A 12,507-nucleotide genomic window follows, 5' to 3' on the forward strand; every position below is an offset into this window, starting at 1 on the left:
TATCTGTCAACGTCAGTTGTTTAGATCATGAAATCCTGCACCAAATCTAATGAATGAGGGTAGAATGTTCTAAAGAATCAGTTACCAATGACGGCCGCCCAAAGCTGTTCAGGAGATCATGCGATGAGAAATTCGTAAGACCAAATAATCACCACGTGAGTTACTCTGGCTGTATTCAGTAAAGAGCCACTGGGATAATCTAGACTCATTTTTTGAGGACTCCCAATTCCAAGTTGACAGCAGGGCTGATAATAATGTTCATTTTACATGGATATAATCCTTGCATTGAACTAATACCGCTATAAATAATGTGTCACTCTTGTAGAACACGGCTATAAAATCATGTTCCATCATACAAGGATCATCAACCTAATTTCCAACAGTGTAAGAAGTTTTCATGCAGCTCGTTCAGGTTTGTGATCCCTCAGATAGGAATATTCGCCTGGCCTCAGCGCTCTGTCGCTGGCCCAGCCGTCTAGACTGTCCCATTTGACACAGGTGGTGGGGTTTTGTGCCTTTACATGATTACTCGGAATACCATCCGCCCCCCAGTGGAAGGGGTATATTGAGGTGTCGGGGCGGCACATCAGTGATTGTCGGACCATGTCGAGGCAATGATCTATTGTTAGTGTTGGTCAGTGAAAGGGCTGACCATCCTGAGGGACAGAGGCAACTTACCAGAATGTTCTTTGCCAAAGGCCTCCGGGTTCTCGGTGCCACCATACTTGGGACCGTAGTAGTCCCAGTGAATGAGCTTGCGAAAGTTGTTAAGGCAGTGCAGCTCGTGCCAGATCCCCATCGCCCCGGCATAGCCACCACCAGTCACGCGCACACGATTATGGGTGGTTTCATTCATTGCCCCCATCTCCTGAGGGGAAATTCTGATATTGAGGGCTTGAGCAAGTGTCAGCAGACAGTTTTCAGCAGGTAGAGTATTGGGGAGTAGGAGTATTGACCGTATAGCAAGTCGTCCCACGCTGCATCTAACTCGTCCGATGGTTCCAGATTCCATGGGTGTTCACGATGTTCCGTCCATTCTATGCGTTTCTCGAACTTGATATCCAGTCCGGGCAGAGCTTCTAGCTATCAGCAATCTTGCAGAGATCTTGGGTGCCTGGTGGCGTGTTATGCTTACGGTGATACTCATCTCTAACAAGGAGGAAATCTTCAGGTTTTTGGTGCGAGGATTTGAAATTAAGCTGCACGGTCAGAACAGCAGCAATATAGAGGAGCATCGTTGAGATGAATATGGACAGGACATTCTTTCTCAGCCAGGCCCGCCAAGGCTGGCGGGGTTGACTATGAGATATATCGAGTCCCGCACCATCATCGCTGTACTCGCAATTTCGTTTGAGCAAGTGGTCGAGGGAGTCTTCGCTGTACTTTTCCATAATGTTAATACTCTGAAAGCGGAAGCGCTAGAGTACTAAGATAATATGAAGCTGGCAAACGAGATCGAAGGGGGAAGGAGATCGAAGGGGGAACGAGGCCGTATCAATCTTCTGCGATCAATTGAGCACCTTTCTTATATCATGAGCGGCAAAACTTCCAAAGACGAGAGGAAAAGGGACGGATTATTCCAGATCTTGGAGACAATGGTACGATTGCATAGCGTACTTCCCGTGACCACTATACAACGGCATCCAGTCTTCGGCATACTAAGGGTTGCACCCCGTACTCACACAGTGTATGATCTGCACTTGGCATAGGAGAAGATTTGTAAGAACAATATGCATGTCACGTAACAGTCTGACGGTCCCCTCACTGTTATTTGGGAACTATTGATCGCAAAAGTTTGTTCATTGGCGCGATAGCCTAGTATCCACACCTGGCGGGATATGCGCCTGATACAGACAGAAGGCGGGTCATGAGAGAATGCGTAAGCGCCGTATACTACAGTAGCTTGACATCTTCTGTCTAGTCTAGACTAAGCTTTATCGTGCATACGAGGTAGTCGCTTCAATTGTGTTGTGAATAGTATGCCCCAAGGACGGGTCTGACCAATCGCGATAAGCTGGTACTTTATGATCTTACATATGTGGATTTGATAACACGAGACTGAGGAGGTTATCGAGATTGGGCCAGAGAAGGACAATGAAACCCTAGTATCGATACCCCCCACACTGACATTGGTCACATGATGCATTCGTGACTGTCCCAGTCCTCGAATCACGGCATTTGATGTTCGGCTAAGAACCCCCGTAAGCTGCATATACTTATGGGGCAATGTCAGCGTTTTGTGGGGTAGATTACCATTGCCGGGCCTGATTGTATGCCGATCAACACAACATAAGTCGACAGGAGACAACAGGATTGTGCCGATAGCATTAAAATAGAGTTTGAAAGACAACCGGTACGACAAATCCTTCATGCATGTCAGAGCCTACACCAACGACTTAGGACATAGATCATATGACTTTGCATGACCAATTCTGAGCAGGACACTACGACATTGGCCAGTTGCCCTTAATGCGTTGGAACACTTTGATACCCACAAGTACACACGTGTCATAGTTTGTGTAAGAAAGGGTACCAAATTTCGAAAAGAAAAAAGAAGTTGAGAGCGCCATGGGAGATAAGCATAGCCAGAATGGTTTTATTTACAGTAGTGTTTTCTCGCGTTCTCTCATCGCTAAACGGGGCAGAAGCGGGTCGCCTACAACCGATCTGCAGTACTTTCCTCGGGCGCCAATTAATGTCAATTGTAAATACCAGGAATGTGGTCAGCTTACTGCATCAGTAAACACTCGCATGGTTCCATCGTCGTATTTGTCTTTAATTTCCACACTGTGCATATGTTGTCCAACCTTGTCGTAGAGGGTGAGGGGAGAGGGGTATCATGTAAACTTGTATAAAGCATCTTCTCACCCGAGACCATTAACGACGTAAGTTAGAGAGCGTGCGTCGTCGTTAACTTTCTTTTCAAGTAATCATATACGTAAAGAGCACGCAAAAATGCAGCTGCTTTCCATCCTCATTATGTCGCTGAGTGCGACTGCTATCGCCTTGCCAGCTGGTACTCATCCCTTCAATCTCCATTGCTGTAGCAGGAACTGATGATTTGCAAGTTCAACGCAGTGAAAGCAGACCCAATGATCTGAATCGACTGGATGCCCCCATCATCGACATTGCCAAGCGAACCGAGAGCAGACCCAACGATCTCAATCGACTGGATGCTCCAATCATCGATGTGGCTAGGAGAACCGAGGGCAGACCTAATGATTTAAATCGGCTGGATGCCCCAATTATTGATGTAGCCAAGAGAACTGAGGGTAGGCCCAATGATCTTAACAGATTGGATGCACCGATCTTAGATGTCTACTGATAATATGGGCGGAAATGCAAGAGACTGGATCGATATTCACAATTAAGACTCATTTCCAACAGAAGCAAGACATAACCCCAAATTTTGTTGTCACATTTGTAACGTGCAAATCCTCGTGAATATCAAGCTGCATTTTGTTAATATACAGGTGTCCTAGCTCAGTCTTAACATGCGAGATTTCTATCATGCTCTCCTTTGCTTATGAGTTTTCATCCCGATTGCTTCTGTTTTGTTATTGATGCATTTGTCTTTCTGCTACTCAGTTTGAAGCGGGGCCACACATTCCAAGCCAGAGGAATCCGGTAGATGACAACATATTGGAGGACTTCCAAAGTAGAAGCTAAGGGAAGGAAGACAAATCTAAGGTCCAAGTGTCGGTCTAGCATCAGGCGATGAACCATTACGCATCAGCAGCAATTTGGCTTCTTCTATATAAATTGGGAGCGAGTCATGTCATATAACCCTTAGGATTTCGCGATGAACCTGTATAACACAGACCTCGCCTCAACGTTGAAGTTTAACCGGTCACTCAAATCACCAGTGTTATTTAGATCATATATACATTACTAGAGCAAAACAATGGACCATGTGAATCAAGTCAGAATTATCTCAAAGCCTTTATGCATTGGCATTGTCCCGTTTGCCTATTGGACTGATAATTGCGGTGAGCATCAACAGCGACGAGTCCCTGACCGATGCTCATCGAACAGAAAGCCCTGTACCAAAGCACAAGGAGCTCGTAAAAGTCGACGTAGATCCCTAATCTCACGAGGCTCGCATTTCTGGCTATTATTGACACGCTCTACGTCATCAGCATCATTGGCGGCGGGATAATACTGATATCACCATCCTCTATCCACTGTCGTCACACAACTCGATCTTGTGCATTATTTTTCTTGACCAGGTATGCATTTTCTCTGGAAAGCTTCCCATTGTTTGGGAATATCTTTTTGAAATACAAGCATTTGAGCAGTGAGAGTACTGTTCTTTTATGGCGCCAACGCGGTCAACTTGCCAACTGTAGCAGCATTGCGGGTAGTACCTCCAACGGTGCTATTCTCATACCCGGTCATACTGTCTATAACATGTCAAGCCGTGGTGTTAATATGACCGTTGGCGTCTGAAATATGGTATGGTATCGATTAAGGAACTAAAGGAACTTTATGGCATCTGTTCTTCTAGTCTACTTTATGCGAATAGAGACTGGTTGTTACGTCAGAGGGACAATCTGATACCACGTCATGGCGTCGGATGTTTGCAGTTGTATCGACCAGATCTGAATACTAGGATATCTAGAGATCTCCTAAGACCGCAAATTTCTTTAGCTGGTACAACCCCCCCAAATAATCTTCCTCCTTGTCGTTCAATGTTCCACCTTGAGCGCTTATTGCTTGGTACAAACTCTCAATGCTGCTGAACTCAATGATACAGCTTGCCACCCATTTACTACTCAATGTGTCGTACGCTGCTTTGGGTAAGGGGAGTGCCTGGCTTTTAAACAGATATAAATAATCATACTGCAGCTCGGAGGTTTCTTACCTCTTTCTAATTGATGAAAAAGATAGGAATAGATAAAAACACTTATATATCGCGAAATGCGGGTTCAAGGGGCGGGCAGCTGGATCGTGGAGCTGCGTGGAGCTACTGCATTTTGCTTACCTTGTGTATCACAGCCTGCATGACAACTTCCTGTTAGAGGGAATAGAGTACATCATCTTCTATACACCTCGGTGTTTATCGAATTACTATTGCAGATTAAAAAAAGCAAACCGATGTAGCCTCTGTCTACCATGCTCATAGGCTTCCCTCAAGACTGAAATATGGCACCCTGCACATTTCTAGCAACATGGTCAGCCTGAGCAACACTTTGGCCAGTTTAGAGACAACTTCATTGCTATGTGTTATCTTCGTCAAAGTCAATAATGCGGCGACTACGATGGGATTGGTTCAAAGATATATGTCAAGATCCCACTCGAGGTGGAAGATAGCTCGTCAGAGAGGTGCAATGGTAGCTTATAAATAGGCGCCTTTCGGATTGTCAAATAACTTGGATCGATATTTGATCAGTGTTCTTTCCGTGAGGCTCTCTCCAAGACAAGAGTCACTCCTGTACTGAAACCATTTTTTGTACCTTATTGTGGGTTCTCCATACGGAAAGCCAGCAGGACTCTGACAGAACCGTATGCTAATACCGTTTACTTGTACCCTAATTAGTGTTAGGGAGTTTTCTAGTACGTAGTATGACAGAGTGACAGTACACGCCATAGCTCCAGTGATTGCTTGCCAATTCGGATGGATAGAAACACCAGTCAGAATTCAAGATCATTGTCAATTGACCTTATTACTGATTGGTAAGGCTTGGAGACGGACCGTAGGTATACTTACAGTAAATTGAGCAAGGCAAATATGTAAACTGGAACTATATGCACCATTGAACCCTACAAATAACTCGGGAAGTCTTCAGAATCCTCAGAGAACGTGACCATCATCAGCGACATTGCATGCAGAATAGACCTCGATGCATCAAATTTGTCGCTTGCGCAGGGTTCTAGTCTAGTATTATGCGATATCAGCAATTATAGGCTGCTGAATCTCACGAACAGGCTTGATGAGACGGAAAGGAAATAGGTGATAGTTCAAAACGTCGACATGGTAAAGCGTTCCGCCGCCACGACCTTTCTATGAACAGTGAAGGCAAAATTCGGTAAGATAAATGCCGATAGCCGCTGAATTAGTAAGTCCATAAGCTTTCATATAATTCACAAAAACGAAAAAAAGCAGCGCCGAAGGGACTTCTCCTTTTATGCCGCTATGCAGACTAGAAATGGCTGTCGGGGTTGCCAAGATCGTGGTTTTCCTCCTAAGCGACACCGCCGAATACGTTACAAGTGCCCTTCGGGCCGTTGACAAAAGAACAAACGCTTGATACTCTTTAACCGAGTTAGGAACCGAACAATCTGGAATAGTTAAAAGAAAATACAGGTTCAATTTGTTTTTTCCATTTCACTGAAATGAAATGCTAAGAGGTGGTGTTTTTACACAGTAAACGAGCAAGTATACAGATTTGAGGAGGATGCTGTCACTGACCTCCCTACAAGATTAACAAACTTTCGAGTAACGAAACAAAACAAAACTTGGGTATCAATTAAAGTTGGACTGCCCCAGAAACAAGTTAAAAGGTTGTAATGTTGACGGCGCTCAAAATAACACAGTAATTTTGATATGCATTGCTCGGGCGCATCGCCAATCTATTTTGATATTCAATCAATCAGGCTATGAAGCAAGGCCAACAACAAGGGTCGATTAACATACATGTGACTCCATCATCTAAAAGACTGCCTACGAAAGCGACTTCAAATCAAGGTGCCCTCGCAAGCATTGAGGACGCGATAGATGAGCTCAAAACAGTAGACACAGGCCGGGTCTCTCGCCTTGCGCTGTGACTAGCTCTTTACTCGCCGAGATTAACTTGGAAGAACCGGGCAAGCTTATCGAATGGGATGAGCTCAACGCGATCATATAGGTCTACATGGCCAGCGCCTGGCACCCAGAAAAGCTCCTTGGGTTCAGCCGCAGCCGCATAAGCTTGCTCGCTGAATTCTCGCGAATGTGCCTGATCGCCCGCGATGAATAGCATTGGACGAGGCGATATCGTCTCGATATCATTGAATGGGTAGAAGTTCATGAACCTCACGTTGCTCGTAAGTGTGCGGTGCGTCGTGATGTTTGACATCGAGCCCTTAGGGGTAAACTCGCCACGTGGCGTACGGTAGAAGTCGAAGAACTCACGGTCGATGGCAGTCGATTCCGGCGTGAGCTGAAGTGGTGTGCCAATGGCGAACACAACTTCGCCGCCGTCGAGCTCGACCCAGCGCTGCTGTGCCGCCGTAGTAATGATCTCTTTGCGTTGGTCTACGCTTTGTGACTTTTGCAGACCGTCACGATTGACAGCACCCATGTCGTACATGCTCGATGTTGCAATGGCCTTCATGCGTGGGTCTAACTTGGCCGCACTGATCACGAAGCTGCCGCTGCCACATATACCAAGCGCACCGATCCGCTCGCGGTTAACGAAGTCCTGTGTGCCGAGATAGTCGACTGCAGCACTGAACGCTTCTGCATATAGGTCCGGCGACACCGCGTTACGTGGCTCACCCTCGCTGCCGCCATAGAACGGGAGGTCTAGTGTGACTGTGACAAAGCCTTGCTCGGCCAACTTGGTGGCGTAGAGGTTTGCACTCTGCTCTTTTACTGCACCCATGGGATGGCCGACGACAACAGCCGACGCGTTGACACTCCGATCGAGGTCATTTGGAAAAAAGAGGTTGCCGGCAATAGCCATGCGATTTTGGCTCCTGAAGTTGACGGGCTCAACCGTCACGCAGTCACTGTGATAAAAGTTGTTGGCTCCATATGACATATTCTGTGCCGTCACTGACGTTAAACATGCGAGCATGATGGCGAGCGCAGTGGCATCTCGTGGTGGGAACTTCATGATGCGGCTGTCGGTTGCTAGGTACGTCTTTAATATTGATGTGTTTGAATGTTGGGAACTCTTTGACTTCAGGACAGTTCCTCCATCCTACAAGATATGTCGTTGGCTTTATACCTGATGAGGTGGGCGATAGAACACTGCCGGTGTCTGCGTCACTAGTCTCTACAGAAATTAGTGACATGGTTTGCACCAGATATACGAGTCTTGGCAGAAAAACACTTACTTATTGAGTCAATAGAAGTACACATAGAGTTTGTTCGGCCCTGATTTTGCAGATCAAAACATGCTAGGAAAAGTCAGTGTGACATACTAGAGCGGTGTGTGTGTGTGTATTTACTTTGCTGTATAGATTTTTCTGTGCTAACCTTGTGAATCCCTCTGTCCATGTAGTGTTTTATTTTCCTATTTTAGGGATGAAATTTTCCATTTTTATTACTTAGAAAATGCTCTTTGATATTCTTCACTTTTCAGACACAATAACTCAGAGAAACTCGTGCAGCACTGCATATTTCCTCAGGTGCGCAAAAGGGTAATATTGGCGCCGCGTGGTCAATACCACATGATATGGGGCAGTTCCCATGCTATCGAATGCGATTTGACTTGCTTGAGAACAACTGTCCTGGTCTGCTTAGTCCTGATTAACCTAACCTAGTCCTGTTGCTTTGCAAGAAACATCTCGGGTCGTGGTTAAGCTGTGGGTTGACTTCGGCTCTACCTGTATTTGATCTCCACAATGACGAGTGCCATGAACCCGATAGTAAGCTCTATCTTGGCAGTTTTGTAAAATCTGAGGGATTTTGAATTTGTAACCTTTATAATTCAGTATATATCATCACAATTGGTTTAAAGTAGTGAACTTATCGTTTGTGCACTCAGCCATCGCTGCCACTGTTGTGCTAACCGGATTTGAAATAGTGCGCTCCGCTTTCATGTGGCCTGCTTATATTGCTCCACTTCAAGCGTCCTGCTTATATCGCAGCTGTCCTTATCTGCTTGCTTTCACATCATAATCTAGTCTAGACACATCCGAGCTCCGTGAGGCGTATTGATAGAGAGGGAGCATAATAATAGCCTGCATGGTTCACTCGCAAAACTGTGTCTATATGACGCAGGCCGGCAATGGTTCCGAAGCGTTGACTCGGCAAAAGTGGCAAAAGTGGACAAACGCCGTCTTTGGACAAAGGCTGTCTGGGTGGAAGGGAAAAGTTTCAGCTGCAACAAGAGATACCCCGATGATTTATGTCATTGATGTATCAAGAACGCATTTCTTAAGAATTTTTTTTAAAAAAAAATTGTATCTCAACGCATCTTAGTGCTGGTGCACACAACACTGCACTTGGTCTCGGAATTACCTCGCAATCTTGGATTGAGCTTTCATTATAGTAGTCCTTCATGGCGTCATTCTCGACGGTTTGAACATAAGTTGGCCCAAATCGTCATAGCAGCACGATTTATTTACCCGCTGACAAGAACCGTGCTCCCAACATGGGACGATCTGATTCTGGAATCATACTAGATAACCTCAGTGTTATCATTGTATCAGTTTCAGTCGTCCTATTAGTCTATTTCACAGCCATATCGCTTTACAGTTTGACAATTACAGTTTTGTTGTGATAGTTCGTATAGCCTTCAAAGTGTCAATAGGCCTCAAAGTGATGGAATAGACTGCAATCAAGCCATCATCAGTTCAGTCCAGTCCATGTTGTTGTGAAGTAGGCGTGCTAAGAGATAGTGGACAGCGAGGCCAACTGTAGCTGGGTCACGTGAAAAGTAGTCTCAATCTAGACCGAGCTAAGTATGTATCTAGTTAAGCCTCCAGGCAGACAAGCACCAGGTGCCAGGCTGCCAAGCTGCCAGGCAGCCAGGCTCCCAGGGTTGCCTCTTCACGGGCGAGGCACTAAAGCACGCCGGCGCCACTTCTTGTAGTCCTACTACACCTTTGCCAGGATCACATATGTTAGCGCAGGTACAACGCTATACCACTTTTGGTAATGTATTCTATTGCTACTACGGTACACTTAATTATTAAGACGTTCACCTGCGGTACGGAAAGCTTCACGTAGTTGATGGGGCATCGACCGTACCAGCGTTTCTAAGAAATCCTCTGGTATAGTTGAGTACGTATACGGCCATCTCTAATTACAAAGTAGCTCTTGGGAGCGAGGCTGTCGTACGGTAACAGGCTTTTTTTCACGTTGTATTTTGCAGACGGTAGTGCCGTTTGGCAGCTGGGCTCTCATGGCATGGTAACTGGTTTACTAAGGCTTGGATATCCATAATAAAGCTGGTCGACGATATAGCTGTATTGATATATAGCCGTATGGCTGGCTGGCTGGCTGTGCTGGCTGGCTGTATGGACAAATTGTACCGTTAATATTTTGTCTTAATGTTAATATTCACGAGCGTACTAGAAGTTTCCAGCTCTCCCCGGCCAGAAGTATCATGTCATACTATTTAGTATGGGGAGGTACTTACCGGGGGAGGATGGGACCAGTGGGTGAAAGAGTTGGGGCTGGTAACGATCTAACATTTATAATCCTGGCGGGGTGGTGTAGTACGTGTAGTAAGCTGCTACTACAGTAGAGCCGCTAAAAACAAGCTTGGAGCCAATCCTATGAAGCACTAAGACCATTAATAATAGCCCAATAGCATAAAACATCTGGTGATCATCTTTATTGGCAGCTGAATCTCGTAGCTGCAAGCTGTCCGCCAGTCGCTACGATACGCACCAAAATTCTTGGCGACCGAAGACTTTTAGTAGGGACTCACCAATGGAGGTAATGGTGACTTAGAGAGTGCATCGACACTGAGGAAGTGGTCACGTGATTGGTTGAAGCCATATCCGCTTAGTAGGTTTAAGTACCTTAATGAACGAGGTACACACATATACAACAACAACCTTCATGCACATACGCCACTACCTAGCAGCTCTGACAGAATGTAGTCTTGACGTTTGTTCCAAGTGAGTCAGTGTGCATATCACATGCTAGGCCTGTTCATACGTTATTTCTCGTGATATGCTCAAGCGCCTCACAACTTGGCTGGTATTGACTTGCGATGGACTTGTCTAAGTGAGTAAACCTTTGGTCGTGCCATCATAGCCGTTGATGCTTTCTGTTCGTAGGAAAAGAACTTGCCGCCACCACTAAGCTCCAGACCTTGGCATTTCAACCTCACCGTACCTATAGTACTTTTCAATCGCCATGGTCAACGATACTCCCATCCGACCAAAATCTGTCCAATTTCAATGACTTGTCATCACTTGAGTCACTCGATAATCTTATTCGACTATCTGCTGGCGCCTTGCTTGAGTTTGATGCCAGACGCGCCGAGATTTTCAAAGCCACGACAACATCTGGCGTGATTCATGAGCATGTATGTGCGCTCTCACTCACTCGCATGGTGTCTTTGATCCGGTCCCCATAATTCCGCATCGAGCGTGCAATTTAAGCAGCTTTTAAACTTTGTTAGACACGAAAGCACATCACATCCATATTACAGGCCATTATGGACGCCACCTCCCGCCAAGCTATCATTCGTTGTTCCAGCCAACACATTGCGAGGTCTTTAAGAGACTCAACTTGAGGTTGAGCGTCGTGTTATAAGCTGTCTGAACTTCTATCTGAAGCACTTTCAAGATTTGAAGCTATCGCGTGTGATAACTCAAAAACCTCTGCTTTGAACGTGGTTGTTCTGGTCCCTATGGGTGTACTGCGCCATTGGAACAACAACCGGCCGTGACATCGCTTTCTGGCGTGTCAGCTTTTCCTGGATTTGCAGGTTGCCGCCAAGGCATCATTGCTAGACTGGCCTGACGCGAACCTCCAGAGGCTGAGGAGTATGAACCCGGTTGACTTACAAGATGTCGCGATAGGCGATTTGATGATCGACTACGACTCAGAATTGTATAACTCTTAGTAGTGCACTCTCCTTGACCACGAATTAATCAAAACTACCATAACTCATACAGAGGAGGATGTGCTACGAAGTTTTTGCAGACTAAGCGAGGATGCCTTGCTTTTGTCCCTGGTGAAGAAAAGTTGGGAAATTCTCAATAATTTCGATTCTCGCAGCCACAGGTATTCTACGAAGTGAGTGGATAGTACAGAAGTGCCTATGTCAAGTTGATCATATGTTCACATTTACAGCACACTCTTTTTCAACCATTCCGGCATCATGGCTTTGCCATCTGGAGCTTAAAGAGAATAGTATGAATTCTTAGATCCGAATTGGTGTGGTGATACAGAGCCGCATATGGAAAACCGCGGCAGTGTCACCTGGGTATTAGTATCAAAAGCATGGAGAGGTCTCCTCTCGAGTGACGAGACTGAAAAAGTCGACCGGAGAATAGCGATTCTAAAAGATCTTCTGTGCGGAGAGAACATATCAATACAACAGTTTCGAACTGCGACAAAACACTCAATAACCAACACTTCGTTATCACTAGCACAAAGTTGTGAATATAGTTCGATTCTATAGACCCTGATCTGTCATGAAAACTGTTTCACCTTCTCTGCTCCTTCAGTTGGCGTTCCATCGAAAGATACAGCCCTAACAGAAGGAACCCTTAAGCACCAACTACAAGTAAAGCAAAGTCATTAGCTTAGGAAGGCAGGCTGAATCTGATTTATATACATAATAAGTATAGAAATTGTTTAGTACAAACTTAAAATCGCGGAAAACCAGC

At 45.6% G+C, this 12,507-nt stretch overlaps 3 protein-coding genes across 3 annotated transcripts; 1 reads left to right on the forward strand and 2 right to left on the reverse strand.

Moving 5' to 3' along the window:
* Positions 1–34: 34 nt before the first annotated feature.
* On the reverse strand, positions 35–1,766 carry BKA67DRAFT_585069 (uncharacterized protein). Its single transcript, XM_046104185.1, has 4 exons — positions 1,136–1,766; positions 957–1,076; positions 679–894; positions 35–619 (listed from the first exon to the last, which is right to left on the reverse strand). Exons 1-4 carry the CDS (start codon positions 1,389–1,391, stop codon positions 396–398), a joined length of 816 nt encoding a protein of 271 aa, XP_045951959.1. The 5' UTR covers positions 1,392–1,766; the 3' UTR covers positions 35–395.
* A 1,213-nt stretch (positions 1,767–2,979) lies between these two features.
* On the forward strand, positions 2,980–3,325 carry BKA67DRAFT_664521 (uncharacterized protein; the record flags this gene model as incomplete). The annotated part of the gene is made up of 2 exons (XM_046108394.1): positions 2,980–3,016; positions 3,069–3,325. 2 exons carry the CDS (start codon positions 2,980–2,982, stop codon positions 3,323–3,325), a joined length of 294 nt encoding a protein of 97 aa, XP_045951960.1.
* Positions 3,326–6,776: 3,451 nt separating this feature from the next.
* On the reverse strand, positions 6,777–7,820 carry BKA67DRAFT_527277 (Alpha/Beta hydrolase protein; the record flags this gene model as incomplete). Its single annotated transcript, XM_046098835.1, has 1 exon — positions 6,777–7,820. The coding sequence occupies one exon, from the start codon at positions 7,818–7,820 to the stop codon at positions 6,777–6,779; it is 1,044 nt and encodes a 347-aa protein (XP_045951961.1).
* Positions 7,821–12,507: the final 4,687 nt, after the last annotated feature.

This window comes from Truncatella angustata (genome assembly GCF_020726525.1).
Source record: "Truncatella angustata strain MPI-SDFR-AT-0073 chromosome Unknown BKA67scaffold_11, whole genome shotgun sequence".
NCBI lineage: Eukaryota > Fungi > Ascomycota > Sordariomycetes > Amphisphaeriales > Sporocadaceae > Truncatella > Truncatella angustata.

Coding starts and splice junctions, on each gene's coding strand:
- BKA67DRAFT_585069 (XM_046104185.1), bottom strand. CDS start 1,391: ATGGAAAAGTACAGCGAAGACTCCCTCGACCACTTGCTCAAACGAAAT. Junction 1,077..1,135: donor TGTTAGAGATGAGTATCACC/GTAAGCATAACA, acceptor GATAGCTAGAAG/CTCTGCCCGGACTGGATATC. Junction 895..956: donor GTGGGACGACTTGCTATACG/GTCAATACTCCT, acceptor CACTTGCTCAAG/CCCTCAATATCAGAATTTCC.